Here is a 16,393-nt window from a genome sequence, read left to right as displayed (position 1 = left end):
TCACATTAAAATTAATTATTAATTTAATTTGTATAATATATTTGGTAACAATTCAAAGTAATTTCTGATGTTAGTATTTCGAAGTGTAAACGCTTGCTTACTGTAAAGATGATGGTTTGTTTCCTTAATGCCGAAAGTTCTAATTAAGATTGTTTTGCATTTGAAAATAATAGAGAAAGTACGAATAACATGTAATGCCTAACCTTGAATTTTATTTAGGAGCACTCTTCGATATATATACATACATACTCATACGCTGTTGAATTTGTATCAGTGGTCGACATTTCATAGCACAATTCTGTAAGCTGACTAAAGGGATGTTCAACTTATTCCAGAGCGCCTCAAAATTAGCATTTTTTATAACATTTTCCATTAAGGCCAGATCGGTCAAAATAATAATTTTTGTGCATTAAAATTAAAACAACCAACATTTAGTACGAAAAAAATACTAGTCTTTTTATGGTATGTTAAAACAACTGACTTTTGATATACCCAATAAAAGGATTTAAGCTTGTTAGCTCTCAATCATTAAATGTTTCTAATCATTTTCCTTTGAAAACAATACTATGATGCTTCAAATTACAAACCGTTTCATCAAATACCTTTAAATTTCACAAATTTATTTAATTTTCATTGTTTTTCATTTATATAAGTGGTCTTGAACGATGCAACAAATCCCTCCGTTTAAATTTTTTTTTGGTAGGATTTCAATCTGGCTATCGCTCACTTCCAATTGCTAAACGTCAAAACCTCCTGAACTTTAACAGCTGATCAGGCTCAGGAGGTTTTGTCGATTAGCAATTGCACTCTCACTTCCATTCAGAGATGAGTTGGGCATCTCTTTATCTCTGCAAAGAATAAAGGGATTCCCAACTTATTCTAGCGTTAAAGCGCCTCAAAATTAGCGAATTTGTAACCGAATCAGACAAAATACTTGTTTTTGGCTATTTACATTAAAATATCCAAATCTTATTACGATTAAAAAATATTATTGTATATTGGACGTTTAATTATGAAAAAACTATTTACATCTTTTTTTATGATTTTATGAAGCAATATAACAACTGCCTTTTAAAATTTCAATAATTAATAAAGGGAATTAAGATTTGTCAGTTGTCAATTTATAAATGTTTTAAATCATTTTCCATTGAAAATTAATACTATGAATGTGCGTCACGTTTTGTCAAAACGTTTTGTCAAATACAAGGTGTCAAAGAGAAAGATGCTCAGTATGCTTTGACATTTCATCATGAATAGACTTACTAAAGAACGCTTGCAAATCATTGAATTTTATTACCAAAACAGTGTTTTAAATATAACTCCGCTTTTTATCGACAAATTTTGTTCAGCGATGAGGCTCATTTCTGGTTGAATGAGAGAGCAACCAGAAGCCGTTCAAGAACTGCCCATGCATCCCGAAAATGCACTGTTTGGTGTGGTTTGTACGCTGGTGGAATCAACCGTATTTTTTCAAAGATGCTGTTGGACGCAACGTTACGGTGAATGGCGATCGCTATCGTTCGATGCTAACAAACTTTTTGTTGCCAAAAATGGAAGAACTGAACTTGGTTGACATGTGGTTTCAACAAGATGGCGCTACATGCCACACAGCTCGCGATTCTATGGCCATTTTGAGGGAAAACTTCGGAGAACAATTCATTCAATTTGCGATTTAACGCCTTTAGACTATTTTTTGTGGGGCTACGTCAAGTTAAACAATTCCAGCTTTGGAAGACAACATTTCCGAAGAAATTCGGGCTATTCCGGCCGAAATGCTCGAAAAAGTTGCCCAAAATTGGACTTTCCGAATGGACCACCTAAGACGCAGCCGCGGTCAACATTTAAATGAAATTATCTTCAAAAAGTAAATGTCATGAACCAATCTCACGTTTCAAATAAAGAACCGATGAGATTTTGCAAATTTTATGCGTTTTTTTTTTTTAAAAAAGTTATCAAGCTCTTAAAAAATCACCCGATACAAGGTCTGTCGCAAAAGACACATAACTTTTTAAATAAAACTGTTTCTGGTGGCGCCACCTATGGGCGGGTATATGAAATAAAAAGTTTGATCTCTTGTTGACATTTCGTAAAAATTTTAAGACAATTGGATAAACTATAATCGATGTTATTGATCAAAAAGTGACAGCAGCTTTTGGTCATCGGTCGTAAAATGCAAAGAGCAAATATTAAATTTTGTTTTAAACTTGGGAAAACGTTTACTGAAACATTTCAAATGATGAAAAAAGTTTGTGGTGATCAGTGCCTATCCCGTAGTAATGTGCATGAGTGGTTTAAGCGATTCCAAGAAGGTCGTGAGGACCTCTGTGACGATCAGAAGTCGATCGTCTTCAGAAGTCAAAAATAAAGACAATGCTGATTTGTTTTTACGATTCCGAGGGTATTGTACACCGAGAATTCGTCCCACCTGACCAAACAATTAATGCTGTGTTTTACCTTGGTGTTATGAAGGGTCTTTTGTCACGCATTCGTCGTGCTCGACCACAATACCGTGAGGCAGGGTCCTGGCGCCTGTTGCACGATAATGCGCCGTGTCATCGGTCGACGCTTGTCACTGATTTTTTGACAAAAAACTCCATATTAACCATTAATCACTTACCCTACTCACCTGATCTGGCACCCTGTGATTTTTACTGGTTTCAGGACATTTCAGCTATCCAAAAGGCGACGACCGATATTCACAAGAGCATTCCGAAAAATGACCTTAAACACTCATTTGAAATGCTAATTGACCGGGCTAAACGCTGTATCGAAGCACAAAGAAACTACTTTGAATAAAAAAATATAACTTTTGAAAAATATTAATTTTTTGTTGTTTTTTCTAACAATCCGGTTTCTTTTGCGACAGACCTTGTACATTTAAATTTCGCATTGTCTATAATTTTCGTTGGTTTACATTTTCTATTAATGTCTTGAACGACAGTAACGAATTCCTCCGATCACATATATTTTTAGTAGGATTTCAATTTGGTCTTTCCACTCATTCCATTGCAAAACGTCAAAACCTACCAACTTTCAAAGTCGGGTAAATGAAGTGTTCTCATTACCAATGACAGGTCAAGATGATTCTAGTCAAGACAGCCATGGATAAGATGATACGAAACTCTTTGATTCGAGAGAAAAAACTCATATTTTTTATAAAATTTGCCAATGATGACACTGCTTAAAAATATTAGATTGGGTATTTTATAAACATTTTTTGGGTATTTTGCATTTTTCACACTACTATACAAATAAACATGAGAAAGCAAAGCAATTCACAAAAAATATCACAAGTTGTAACAATTTAAAATAATAAATAAACAGAAAAACAAAACAATTCATAAAAAAACGTCACATATTTCAAGAGAAATGTATTCAATACATGTATATACTTATATACTATAGCTTAAAATAATATTTACATATAAATTAGATACATATTCGGACCACACATTTCTTTATTTTTGGCATTTTCGATAAATTATACAAAACACTAAATTAAACGCTTTGAAAATGCATATATAAATGTTAAAGTGCAAAATCAATAATTAATTTACATAAACATTTATTTTACCAAAATATGTTCACACAATTTCATTTCACACTGATTTTGTCAGGTAATAATAGCGGTTTACTTCTGGCATCTCGCGTTTTCTGAAATCAGCTGTTCGAAATTCCCTGATCTCCATCACTACCAACATAATAATAAATAATCAGGGAACGCGTTTGAGAGAAAAATGAGAGCCAGTATGAGAGATTCGTATCATATTATCCATGAGACAGCGACTGGATAACATCTAGCAGAGATAAAGATATGTCCAACTTGCTAAACGTCAAAACCTACTGAGCTTTGACTGCTAATCCGGTTCAGTAGATTTTGACGTTTATCAATTGAAAGCGAGCGATGGCCAGATTGAAATCTTACCAAAAAAATATGTAAACGGATGGATTTGTTGCATCGTTCAAAACCGCTTATAAAAAATGTAAAACAATGAAAATTAAATAAATTTGTGAAATTTAAAGGTATTTGATGAAACGGTTTGTAATTTGAAGCATCATAGTATTATTTTCAATGGAAAATGATTAAAAACATTTAATGATTGAGAGCTAACAAGCTTAAATCCTTTTATTGGGTATTGAAAGGTCACAAGTCAGTTGTTCTATATATTTGAACGTACACATAATCACTTTGACGTGGTCTTTCGACAAGCAGATTTTTTTTGTTCGTTATTTACTGTGCTGTGTGTTTGATTGCGGTCGTGCCCTTTCCTGGTCAAGATGAACAAACGATTAGAGTGTGTGTATATCAAGGCCAGTGTGCTAGGGCTAACCCAATAAGTGTTTTACATATATAGCAGGTACACCAACAAATTAAAAAAACACCTTGTTGACTTTCGGAAATTACACAGCCTTAGTGTGTCCAATCATAGCGCCAAGAACCGCTACCTTTTATCGAAGAATGACTGACCAACTGTCGAATTAATGTATTGATAAGTAACTAAGTTCTCGCTGTTTGGCAATAGATGGTCCAGCAGTTAGTGGTGATCGATTTTGATATATCCAAATCGTGATAAACTTAACCCATACATCTGAAAAGGAATTGTATTTCCCAAGACTTTGTTTATGTATCACATTTTGGTTGGGCAAATATGTCCGTTTTTTCCACATAACCGTCATTTGCGGGAAGTTTTGTTTTTCTTCTTTTAGTCAAATAAATCGACGGCTGAAGCACATCAGGAACTCCAAAAAGGTTAAGTGAAACAACGAGCCGTGATGTTGCCATTGCTCGATTTGTATAAATGGTTTTGCTTACATCTAGCAAGTCGGACACTAAATGAAGCATTAGTTGCGCACTTACTATATGGCCAAATATGTGAAAATATACATTTTTGTTTATCAAATGTCATTTATCAAAATGGAAAGAATCCTAATACCCCAAGCAAATAAAATAACTTATCCTGGCATTCACCTGGACAAATCTGTATCTGTGGTAAAGTCATATCAAGCAAAATATGAAAATAAGAGCAGCAAATAACACTTCTATCTTAGCCTTCAAACAAAGTTTTGTTATACAAATCGGACATTAAATATTATAAGATTGTTGTTCAATCGAAAATCCTCACATCAAAATATCTGATTTTTTAAAGGATTAATAATCGTTGAAGAAAAGTAGAGATTTCTGATGATGTAAAAAAATATATAGTACATTTTCTTTGAAAATGAAAAAAACATACCCCACTAAACGCGTCAATGCTTTTTTTTACAACTATACCTCTTCTATTGCTGGATAATTAAATTTGGATATGGTGCACTATTTACAAAAAGTTCAGAACAGCAACGTAATTCTTAGAATATAATTAAGCCACTTACCTGCGGGAAGAGTTTCTAACTCTCCATCAATATTTAATAACTCCGTATGCGTTTGCTTAATCATTTTTTGTCTGCACTTTAGTCACCTAAAATAAATTATTAGAGAATATAATTATAATTATGTAACTATCATGAAATGATGCTATAATACCTATTATAGAAACATATGTACATACATATATGTATAGTTTAATCTAAAAATGTAACCGGCGAAAGCACAGTGGTCTCGTTTGTATGAGAGCCGCGGCCATACATTTACATAATTTTTGATTAGATATCGTTTTAAAATTTTCACCTAAAATCCATATACGATATAAATATATTAAAAAAAAAACTTTGGCACATCGTGCGCTATATCCTATTGCCCAATAACAAAGGAATCAGAGTTTTTATAACTTTAAATCCATGAAGTAAAATTTTACGAACCGATGCGGGGAGATAAAGCTAGCGACGGCTGTGTTCGAGCTGCTTAATAATTACCGCAGTACTGCAACCCTGTTGGTAACTTGATACTTTGTTGCTGATGCTGAGCTGATACTCTGCTGATACTTTGCTGCAATTGTGCAGTAATTATTTCGGGCAAAACATGTTACTTGCAAATACGGAAATTTTAACGTATTATGTATATAATTGCTGACGAAATTTTGGAAAATGGATGTGAACATTTTATGAAAAATACTAAGAAAAGAAGGTGTAGATAAAATCGTTTCTTGTCTAAAGACTACTGCAAAAAAGAACAGTAATAAAAGTAAAAGAATTTTCAAAAGTGTTGAATTATACCCCGATGACATTTTTTATTAAATTAATAGGGGTATTCTCTTGCTCTTGCAAGATTGCAGATTGCAAAAATACTTTACCGAAATATACAAAAGCAGGAGAGCACCCATTGCAGAATCTAGTGATATATGAATGGCTAATTCGGTCAATTTGTTGTGAATGACTATTAAGCATAGCTATTGTGAATTGGCGCACCTTCTGCATACATTTTTAAGAAAAAAAACTGTAACAAATCTTTAAAATTTAAATAGAAATAATAAAATCCATTTAAAACTTATATTCCTCAACAATTTAATGACGTAATATGTCTTTATGTAAAATGGCAACTACAACAGGGTTGCAATTATATTTTTGCGTGACATTGCACGCAAATATACATAGGTTTTGGTCTGACATATTTTACAGCCCTTGCAAATATTTTTCTGCGTGTGTTTGTTGTTGTGCTGTTGTAAATCTGCAATTCTTGCACCGTGCACCGGGTTTTGCAAGAGCAAGAGAATACCCCTAATATATTATGTATATCAGACATAAAATTAATATTTAAGACACAATTCACTTACAATTTCTCCTCCATCTTACCGCGCATTCCAATTGGCGCATTCATTATGGTGTGTTGGCGTGTTACTTTGGTAATGTTGCTCGAATTTTCGCATAGAACGTAATGCTTTCGCATCAAAGGCAACACTGCCGCAGTAATTTCCCAACGAACACACCCGACATTTGCTTTGCGGTTTTCCAAATTTTGCTGAATTATAGTGCGATTCTGTACTGTGATACAGTCTCAAGCCTCTAAATTTGAGATTTTAAGTTAGAGACAATTTTGCTATTCTGTAAGTGACAGTCACAAAATCTATTACATTTCATTATTCAGAGAAGTTTTTACACTTGAATGAAAATAAATATGTCGATAACAAATAATGGGTTGTCAGAAAAGTCTTGCGGTATTTTTATTGAATTTTTTTTATTTTTATTGAAATTGAAATGAATTTTTGATGACTCATGCCCAGCTCTTGTCTTGTTACGGCTGCTACTATGCCGGTCTCTTTCGACCAATTCAGCGATTTTATCGCAATTTTGTTTTCAACGACAGGCCTTCCGGAGCGTGGCGCATCTTCGACCACCTCTACACCAAAATGAAAACGTTGAAACCATCGTTGTGCGGTGGAAATGGAAACTGTATCGGGTCCATAAACTGCACAAATTTTATTGGCTTGAGATGCATTTTTGCCTTTGTCGTAGTAGTACTGTAAAATATGCCGTATTTTCTTTTTATTTTGCTTCATGTTTGCGACGCTTAACTCACGAACGACTTAAAAGAAACGACAATCAATCAAACACGTGTTAGCGCATGAAATGAGCTTTCCAAAAAAGTATAGCATGACCCGATGCGACGACTAAAACTAGAACTACGCGCTTTCAGCGCCAACTAGCAAAAATACCGCAAGATTTTTTTGACAATCTAATATTAAATTTTCTACGAGAATAACATAGTCAAAAAACATAATTACCAATAGAAATAAAAATATATGTTGGACTTTGTTTCATAATATTTACGAAATTTATGTAAAATTGATTTATTTTTAATACTATGTTCGGACCGACAACGGAAACATATTTGCGTGGGAAAACCGATTTTTTTTTGTGTTTTCGTCCATGTAAAATCTGTTAAACGAAAACACAGTTTTCGCTGAAAACTACTTGAAAACTTACATTCCCCTCATTATAATCGGTGCCTGCTCTAGTTTAATCGATGTTTTTGGAAGACATATTTTGCCGGCCCTAAATTGTCACTTGATATTTGTTTACATTCCATATACAAATACAGCTGTCGCTTGATATTCTTATATTAGGGAAAATTCATCAAGCAGCCTTCGGACCGAAAAGCCTCCAACCAGATCGATCATTTTTTGACAGTGTACGCCAACAAACACGAGGAAGGTTCGACGTCGAGAAGCTGTACTCACAACAGATTGCCGTACGATTTTCTACTCGACTTCCATTCCTGATCTCCTATAGGACGGCATTTCAAACTCCTTACGTACAGCTGCAACTGAAACCATCGGTTTTCTGAAAACGCAAAAAAATAGCTGGTGTGATAAGGAATGCCGTGTCACCGTGGAAAGAAAACATACTGTCTACTTCACAACGTTACGATCGACCACAACACGTGCGGGATGGGATAGATACCGAGAGTTGAAGAGGGAAGCGAGACGCATTTGCAGACAGAAAAGAAAGAGGCCGAAATGCGTGAGTATGAAGAGCTTGATAAGCTGGTCGACAGGGGTAATGCTCGAAAATTCTACGAATAGATGCGGCGGCTAACTGAAGGTATCAATACCGGAGCATACTCTTGTAGAACCCCCAAAGGTGATCTAGCGACCGAATCCCGGAACATACTTAAATTATGGAGGGAACACTTCTCCAGCCTGCTGAATGGCAGTTAACGCACAACGCCAGGGGAAGGCGAACCCGATTCCTCAATCGATGACGATGAAGCAGACGTTCCATTGCCCAACCATGAAGAAGTTCGAATAGCAATTACCCGCCTGAAAGCGGCGGGGGCCGATGGATTGCCGGCCGAGCTATTCAAACACGGCGGCGAAGTTGATAAGGAGCATGCATCAGCTTCTTTGTAAAATATGGTCGAACTAAAGTATGCCCAACGATTGGAATTTAAGTGTGCTATGCCCAATCCATAAAAAGGAGACCCCACAATCTGCGCCAATTACCGTGAGATAAGCCTACACAAAATTGAGAAGTAAAGTACTCTCTCGACGAACAAAAACCAAACTCTATAAGTCACTCATAATTCCTGTCCTGCTATATGGTGCAGAGGCTTGGACGATGACAACAACTGATGAGTCGACGTTGCGAGTTTTCGAGAGAAAAGTTTTGCGAAAGATTTATGGTCGTTTGCGCTTTGGCCACGGCGAATATCGCATTCGATGGAACGATGAGCAGTATGAGATATATGACGACATTGACATAGTTCAGCGAATTAAATGACAGCGGCTACGCTGGCTAAGCCATGTTGTCCGAATGGACGAAAACATGCTCTGGAAGTATTCGACGCAGTACTTGCCGAGGGAAGTAAAGGAAGACCTCCACTCCGTTGGAAGGACCTGGCTTCGCTTGGAATATCCAGTTGGCGTAAAGAAGAAACGACTGGCGCGCTTTTGTTAACTCGGCTATAATCGCGTAAGAGGTGTCTACGCCAGTAAAAAAAACATATCGAAAATAAAAAAATATGTACAAACAATTTAGTGAAGTGTAAGTGTATAAAAAGTGTATAATATGATAAAAAAGTTACTATAAATCGAGAAATTTCAAAATAAAATTTGCGAAATTTTAAACTTTAAATTCAAATATCTCGAAAACTATAAGTTTGCGTCGGCTATAACATATATATTTTTAATCTGGAGCATCAGCTCTATCCAACCATTTGCACTAAGAAAACATGTTATTTCTCTATGTTTCACAAAATTGTTTCACATTTTTCACTTTGTATATTTAAATACACACTCTAAGCTTTGAAATAAGCTTACATTTCACTTTTATTTTGCTATATTTTACCTAAATTTTTAATTTAAAAATCAGCTTAGCACACTCATCGTTGAAAAGGTTAGATTGTTTACAATTATGAGGAAAACGAGCCTTGCCACATCTTAAACAGTAAATATGTAGGATTTTTAACAATTTTTCTTTGTTTGTTTTATCGCGTGATTCTTTTTTCTTTATTAACTATAAAAAAAATACTTTCTACATATGTATATGTGTAATACGTAATTTATGTGACTGAAGTATTTTCGCGAAGTATCCTGGTCGAGCGAACACCCGGGGTGACGGAAGTACTTTCGCGTAGTACTCCTTTCTGCGTTGGGGGCCTTCGGCCGCGCTTTAAAAAAATAACCCTGATCGAGCTTATACTCCGTGTGACTGAAGTACATCTTTAAAAATCATAAGGGGTATTCTCTTGCTCTTGCAAGATTGCAGATTGCAAAAATACTATACCGAAATATACAAGAGCACGAGAGCACCCATTGCAGAATCTAGTGATATATGAATGGCTAATTCGGTCAATTTGTTGTGAATGACTATTAAGCATGGCTATTGTGAATTGGCGCACCTTCTGCATACATTTTTAAGAAAAAAAACTGTAACAAATCTTTAAAATTTAAATAGAAATAATAAAATCCATTTAAAACTTATCTTCCTCAACAATTTAACGAGGTAATATGTCTTTATGTAAAATGGCAACTACAACAGGGTTGCAATTATATTTTTGCGTGACATTGCATGCAAATATACATAGGTTTTGGTCTGACATATTTTACAGCCCTTGCAAATATTTTTCTGCGTGTGTTTGTTGTTGTGCCGTTGTAAATCTGCAATTCTTGCACCGTGCACCGAGTTTTGCAAGAGCAAGAGAATACCCCTATAGTTTTTTATTATTTTATTATGTATTATTATTATTTAAACTACTTGTTTATTAAATTTAAATAAGAAAATATCCATATGCATGGAAAGATTGTTTATACTCATTTTAAATTAAAATATAATTTGTAGACACTTGTTTTTGTTAGAACTATGATTGCTAAATAAAGAAAGAATTACAGCGAAAAAGAGAAATTTCACGAATTGCTCATCATATTTGCTTATAATCATATGGTAGCGCTCCATTTCCTCATAATTGTTAGTACATAAATGTTGCTCACTACGAGTGTAAAAGTAATTTTTAAAATATAGAGTTCTTACTTATAAAACCTGCAAAAAGTGTAAATTGTGAATTTGTTTAAATGTTTAAAGTGTGTGAAATGTAGTGAAATAGCTTGTTGAAATGTTCGAATTTTGGGAATTTTTGAACTTTGAAGTCGAATATCTACTAAGAGTTTACGGTAAACTAAGCGTTTGCGGTACCTATAACCCCTTATATTTTTTAATCAGGAGGGCTTCCTCTTTCCAACGGTACCTTCAGATTACGGCGCCAAAGAAATTGGAATTGTGCCTAGATAAATAAAATAACAATAAAATCTGATTTTTTTAAAGCCTAATTTAAATGTTTATATCTGCCGCTGTTTAGTTGTATTTATATTTTTGCTTTTAAATGTATTTAGTTTCCTGGTAATACTTGCTTTAATATTTTTATACGGCTAAATCACTTTAGTTGTGATCCACTGCATATACATATTTTCTTAACCTGGAGAAGCACTTCTATCCGTACATATCCATTTTATCCGCGAAATTGGGTGATGTTATTCTAAAACCCAACCAAATAATGAGTACGAAGTTTATGGAAACGAAAGTTGATTCAATATATATTCAGATATATTATTACGTAACATAAATATTCTTATTCTGAAACATTATTACGTATGTATATGTATGCTTGTAGTGCACTTACTCCAAATACATAAATATCTCGGAATTTATTAATTTAAAACGAATTAATCAGAATTGGCTCACATTACAAAAATGCACACATACATAAGTACATACGTACATGCATACGTAACTCAGAAAGATGTCCCCTGAAAAAAAACTTTCCATTTCTGGAGTCTTTTACACTTACATATGTACATACTTATGTACACACATATACTTATTAGTTTTAAATAATTATCATAATATTTAACAAACGAACAAAAAGAAGAAGAAAGATTAAACAGCAAATACTTAAAAATCTAAAAAATTAAAGATTATATTTTTAATTCAGAGTCTTTGTGGGTTATAAATATTATAATATAATATTCCGATTTCGGTGTTGGGTGTGTACAGATAGAAGTGGTCCTCTAGATGAAGAATATACTTATGTATGTATCTATATGTCTGTATGTGTATACATACATAATTAGAGTAGCATGCCCCAATCAAAGATTTCTTTGCCCCAATGTCGGGATTAACATGGGTATTTACGGTAAGAGTTCTCCTGATTACGAAAATATAAACAGTTATGTGAAAAATAATAAGGACAGGAGATGATCTAGTAACCGATGCCCAGAGCATACTAAAATTATGAAGGGAACATTTCTCCAACCTGCTGAATGGTAGTGAATGCATATAAACAGTTCCCCAATCGATGACGAGAAAATAATAGCAATTACCTGCCTGAAGAACAACAATTGCCGGCCCAACGATTGGAATTTAAGTGTGCTCTGCCCAATCCACACAAAGGGAAACCCACAATCTGCGCCAACTACCGTGGGATAAACCTCCTCAACATCGCCTATAAGGTTCTATCGAGCGTATTTTGTGAAAGATTAAAGCACACCGTCAACAAACTGATTGGACCTTATCAGTGTGGCTTTAGACCTGGCAAGTGAACAACTGACCAGATATTTTCCACGAGTCAAATCGTGAAAAAGACCCGTGAGATGAGAATCGACACACACCATCTCTTCGTCGATTTCAAAGCTGCCTTTGACAGCACGAAAAGGAGCTGCCTTTATGCCGCGATGTCTGAATTTGGTATCCCCGCAAAACCAATACGGCTGTGTAAACTGACGTCGAGCCACAATAAAAGCTCCTTCAGGATTGGGAAGGACCTCTCTGAGCCGTTCGAAACCAAACGAGATTTCACACAAAGCGACTCTCTTTCGTGTGACTTCTTGAACTTTCTTCTTTAGAAAATAATTCGAGCTGCAAAACTAAACCGGGGAGGTAAAATATTCTATAAGAGTGTACAACTGGCCTTAACAACCGCGCTGTTAGTTTTGCTTTCTTCAGAATGGAACAGCAGCGAAGCAAATGTGTCTGGTGGGGAACGGAAGCAAGACGAAATATCTCTTGCCATCAAACAAACAGTCGTCGCACTCGCGACTAGCCACCCACGACACTGCTGTCAGTCATAACTTCGAAGTTGTAGATAATTTCGTCTATATAGGAACCAGCATCAACACCAAGAATAACGTCAGCCTTGAAATCCAACGCAGGATAACTCTTGCCAACAGGTGCTACTTCGGACTAAGTAGGCAATTGGGAGTAGTCCTGCCATATGGCGCAAAGGGGTGGACGATGATAACAACTGATGAGTCGACATTGCGAGTTTTCGAGAGAAGTTCTGTGAAAGATTTATGGTCCTTTGCGCGTTGGCCACGGCGAACAACGCATTCGATGGAACGATGAGCTGTATGATATATACGACGACATTGACATAGTTCAGCAAATGAAAAGAGGAAGACCTCCGCTCAGTTAGAAGGACCAGGTAGGGAAGGACCTGGCTTCGTTTGGAATTTCCAATTGGCGTCTCCTTGCGAAAAGAAGAAACGACTGGCGCGCTGTTGTGAACTCGGCTATAATCACGTAAGCGGTTTCCATGCCAGTAAAGAAGAGGAATATCCTAGAATGATATAAACACACGTATCCACTAAAACTATTTCTTTATTTAAAAATTGTTCAGAAATATTGTACATTATAGGTTTTCCATACAGCTATGTTTTGCAATCGTTATACCGCGAGTATTTTGAGAACGCGTTTTCATAAAAAAGTAATTATGGCTTCTGATGCTTAATTCGACTGCTAGAGATGCCATATCAAAAACGAAAAGAAAAAATAAGCAATCATCAGATTATATGAAGCTGGTTACACGTTTAATATTTTTATATTCACTGCGATCCCGAATGGCAATATTTATTGATCGTTTATTATGCAATATTGACGTATTGAGGGTTTTCGATATCGTCGCGAATTTTAAAAATTGAAAATAAAATGAAAAATAAATTTAAATTAAATCTAACCGCCACATACTTGCCATATCATGCAGTAGTAAAGCCAGAGAAGAAAACAACAAAAGTTAGAGTTGTCTTCAATGCATCAAAATCCACCAGCTCTGGAAGTTCTCTGAATGACATTCTATTCGCGGGACCCACACTTCAACCAGACTTAATGCTTCTCATATCAAATTTCCGTATATACAAATACGTATTCAATGGGATATCGACAAATGTCGTAAAGATGATCAAGGTGTCAGGAAGCCAAAATCTTCCACAAGATTAAAGTTTATAATTTTTAAATATTACTTGTTAAGAGTAGATAAAATATTTTTTTTAATATCGACAAATGTCGTACATAAAGATAATCAAGTTGTCAGGGTTTCCATTAAAAATGATAACAGCTAATCACCTAAATATCTTAAAAATATACCAAATGAAAATTTGTTGAATACTAATTTCCTTATATTCGAAAAGGAAAGTACAACAAAAACACTAGGCATCCAATGGAATGCGATATCTGACCAGTTTTCATACACGACTGAGTCCATATCCGCATTTTCCGCCATAACGAATATACAGATTTTATCCTCGGTGGCAAAACTTTTCGACACCGCAGGATGGTTTTCGCCAATTATGATACAAGCGAAACTTCTGATTCAAGAATAATGACCTCTTCGCTTAGAAAAATGGTCCCAGTTCGCAAACAATCTGTCCGACACTTCGCAGATATCAATTCCACGATGTGTGAACCATTTACCCGATTACAAAGTGGAACTACTACGACTTCTGCGACGCTTCTGAAAAGGCACATTGCGTCGCTATATATGTGCGCACTCAAATCGATGCCGCAACTACAAGCCACTTACTAGTTACAAAAGCAAAAGTTGTACTTCTAAAAACGCTAAGTCTTCCACAACTTGAACTCTGTGGCCCTCTGCTTCTAGCAAAACTAGTTTGCATGGTGCAGACCCACTTAAACATAGCGAAATACAAATAATATCTATGATCCGATTCCGATAGTCCTAGCCTGGTTAGAAAAGCCACCAAACGCGTGGAAAATATATAGTTCTAATCGAACGTTTCAAATACTTGACCTAGTAAGATCAGCCACTTAGCGACATGTAGCCAGTGTTGGCAATTCTGCTGATCTAGGTACAAGAGGGTGCAAACCCTTGCATATCGCCACCACCACCGTTTGGTGGAACATAGCCTCCCGATTCTTGGCTACAATCGCCCATGCCCAACATACTTTCCCCAGAAAGTCGAAAAATCGATGACAATGACATCCTTGAGCAATTTTTATTGTTCCCCGAGCCCTCCGGGTAGTCTTCTATAGCGGCTTAAACTTAAAGTTAAAGGAGTATCTTACCCTTATTGCGATGCATTAACGCACCAAGACTTACAAAAAGCAAAGGTCGTTCTTATCGCAACAACCCCAACGCCCTTTTTCAGCCGCGATATATCATTACTAAGAGAATCGAAGACGATTGATAAAAAGAGCTTACGCTTAGTTCTAAGTCCATTTCTAGACACGAAGGGTCTGCTTCGTGTGAATGGTCGCCTTGCTAACTCAAGCCTAACATATAATGAATGCCTCCGTATAATTATACCAGAGAGGTGTCCATTTGCCACTTTATTTATCAGACATATCCCCATACTAATGCTCTACGCAGAACATCTCCTCATGCAACATATGGTCCGCCAAGAGTTGTATGTACGTACCCCGACATAAGCCCCAAATAAAGAAGTGCATATTTATGTGCGAACACAGATTAGGCAGCACTTCCACCGGAACGCTGCAACTTCGCTTTGCCTTTCACAATTACAGGTTTCGATTTTGTTGAGCTTTTTCAGATAATGGCGACCATTTTAAAGTTCCTCACCCTAATGAAAGGCTATGTGGCTATCTTTGCCTGTGTTACTACAAAAGCAGTGCATCTTGAGCTGTGTACGAATCTGACAGAGGCTTTCCTCGCGGCATTTGCTCGTTTCGTCGGACGACGAGGTTTTCCATCGAAAATCATGAGCGATAATGGCAAAACATTTATCGGAGCTCAAATAGCTACCGAAAGACAGTTTGTGGACTTTAAAAAAGTCTCACATAACATTGCTCAAAAACACGGTCACCAAGGTATCAACTGGCAGTTTATCCCCCCATGCGCTCCTCACATGGGTGGTTTATGGGAATAAGCTGTAAAAAGCTTCAAATGTTATTTTAAAAAGATAGCTGGCAACTAAAAATTTAATTATGAAGAAAATTAAATACATTCCAAGTTTTGTGTTATTATTGTGTGATTTTAAGTCGTCGGCTAATTAAAATATTATATCAAAATGTAATTAGTATTCAAAGAGTTTTGAAGTGTGCAGGAAAAACTATTTTGCGAATTTAGTACCGAATAGAAGTGCGTATATTTCTTATAAATTTTTTTTATTAAACTTACACCTGCGTTCATTAAAAACCTCCCTAACCTACAAATTAATTTGCGTAGCTCATTGATTTCATAACGAATTTTTTATTATTGTTTTAATTAAAAACT

General features: G+C 35.6%; 1 protein-coding gene across 3 annotated transcripts in view; it reads right to left on the bottom strand.

Moving 5' to 3' along the window:
* Window positions 1-11,782, bottom strand: part of LOC126756574 (synaptic vesicle 2-related protein) — a 49,997-nt gene extending 38,215 nt beyond the window's left edge. The window contains exons 1-3 of one of the 3 annotated variants that reach the window (XM_050469759.1): window positions 11,549-11,777; window positions 11,280-11,404; window positions 5,371-5,456 (exon numbers count right to left, since the gene is read on the bottom strand). In XM_050469759.1, the coding sequence (XP_050325716.1) occupies window positions 5,371-5,434 (64 nt within the window). In that variant the 5' untranslated portion in view covers window positions 5,435-5,456; window positions 11,280-11,404; window positions 11,549-11,777. Of the gene's footprint in view, window positions 1-5,370; window positions 5,457-11,279; window positions 11,405-11,548 lie in introns of all 3 variants that reach the window. The other 2 variants (XM_050469760.1, XM_050469758.1) reach the window with 2 other exon arrangements.
* Between the last annotated feature and the right edge of the window lie 4,611 nt (window positions 11,783-16,393).

Source organism: Bactrocera neohumeralis, chromosome 4 (assembly GCF_024586455.1).
Source record: "Bactrocera neohumeralis isolate Rockhampton chromosome 4, APGP_CSIRO_Bneo_wtdbg2-racon-allhic-juicebox.fasta_v2, whole genome shotgun sequence".
NCBI lineage: Eukaryota > Metazoa > Arthropoda > Insecta > Diptera > Tephritidae > Bactrocera > Bactrocera neohumeralis.
Note: the sequence above shows the minus strand (reverse complement) of the source record. Positions and strands in the feature narration are given on the sequence as shown.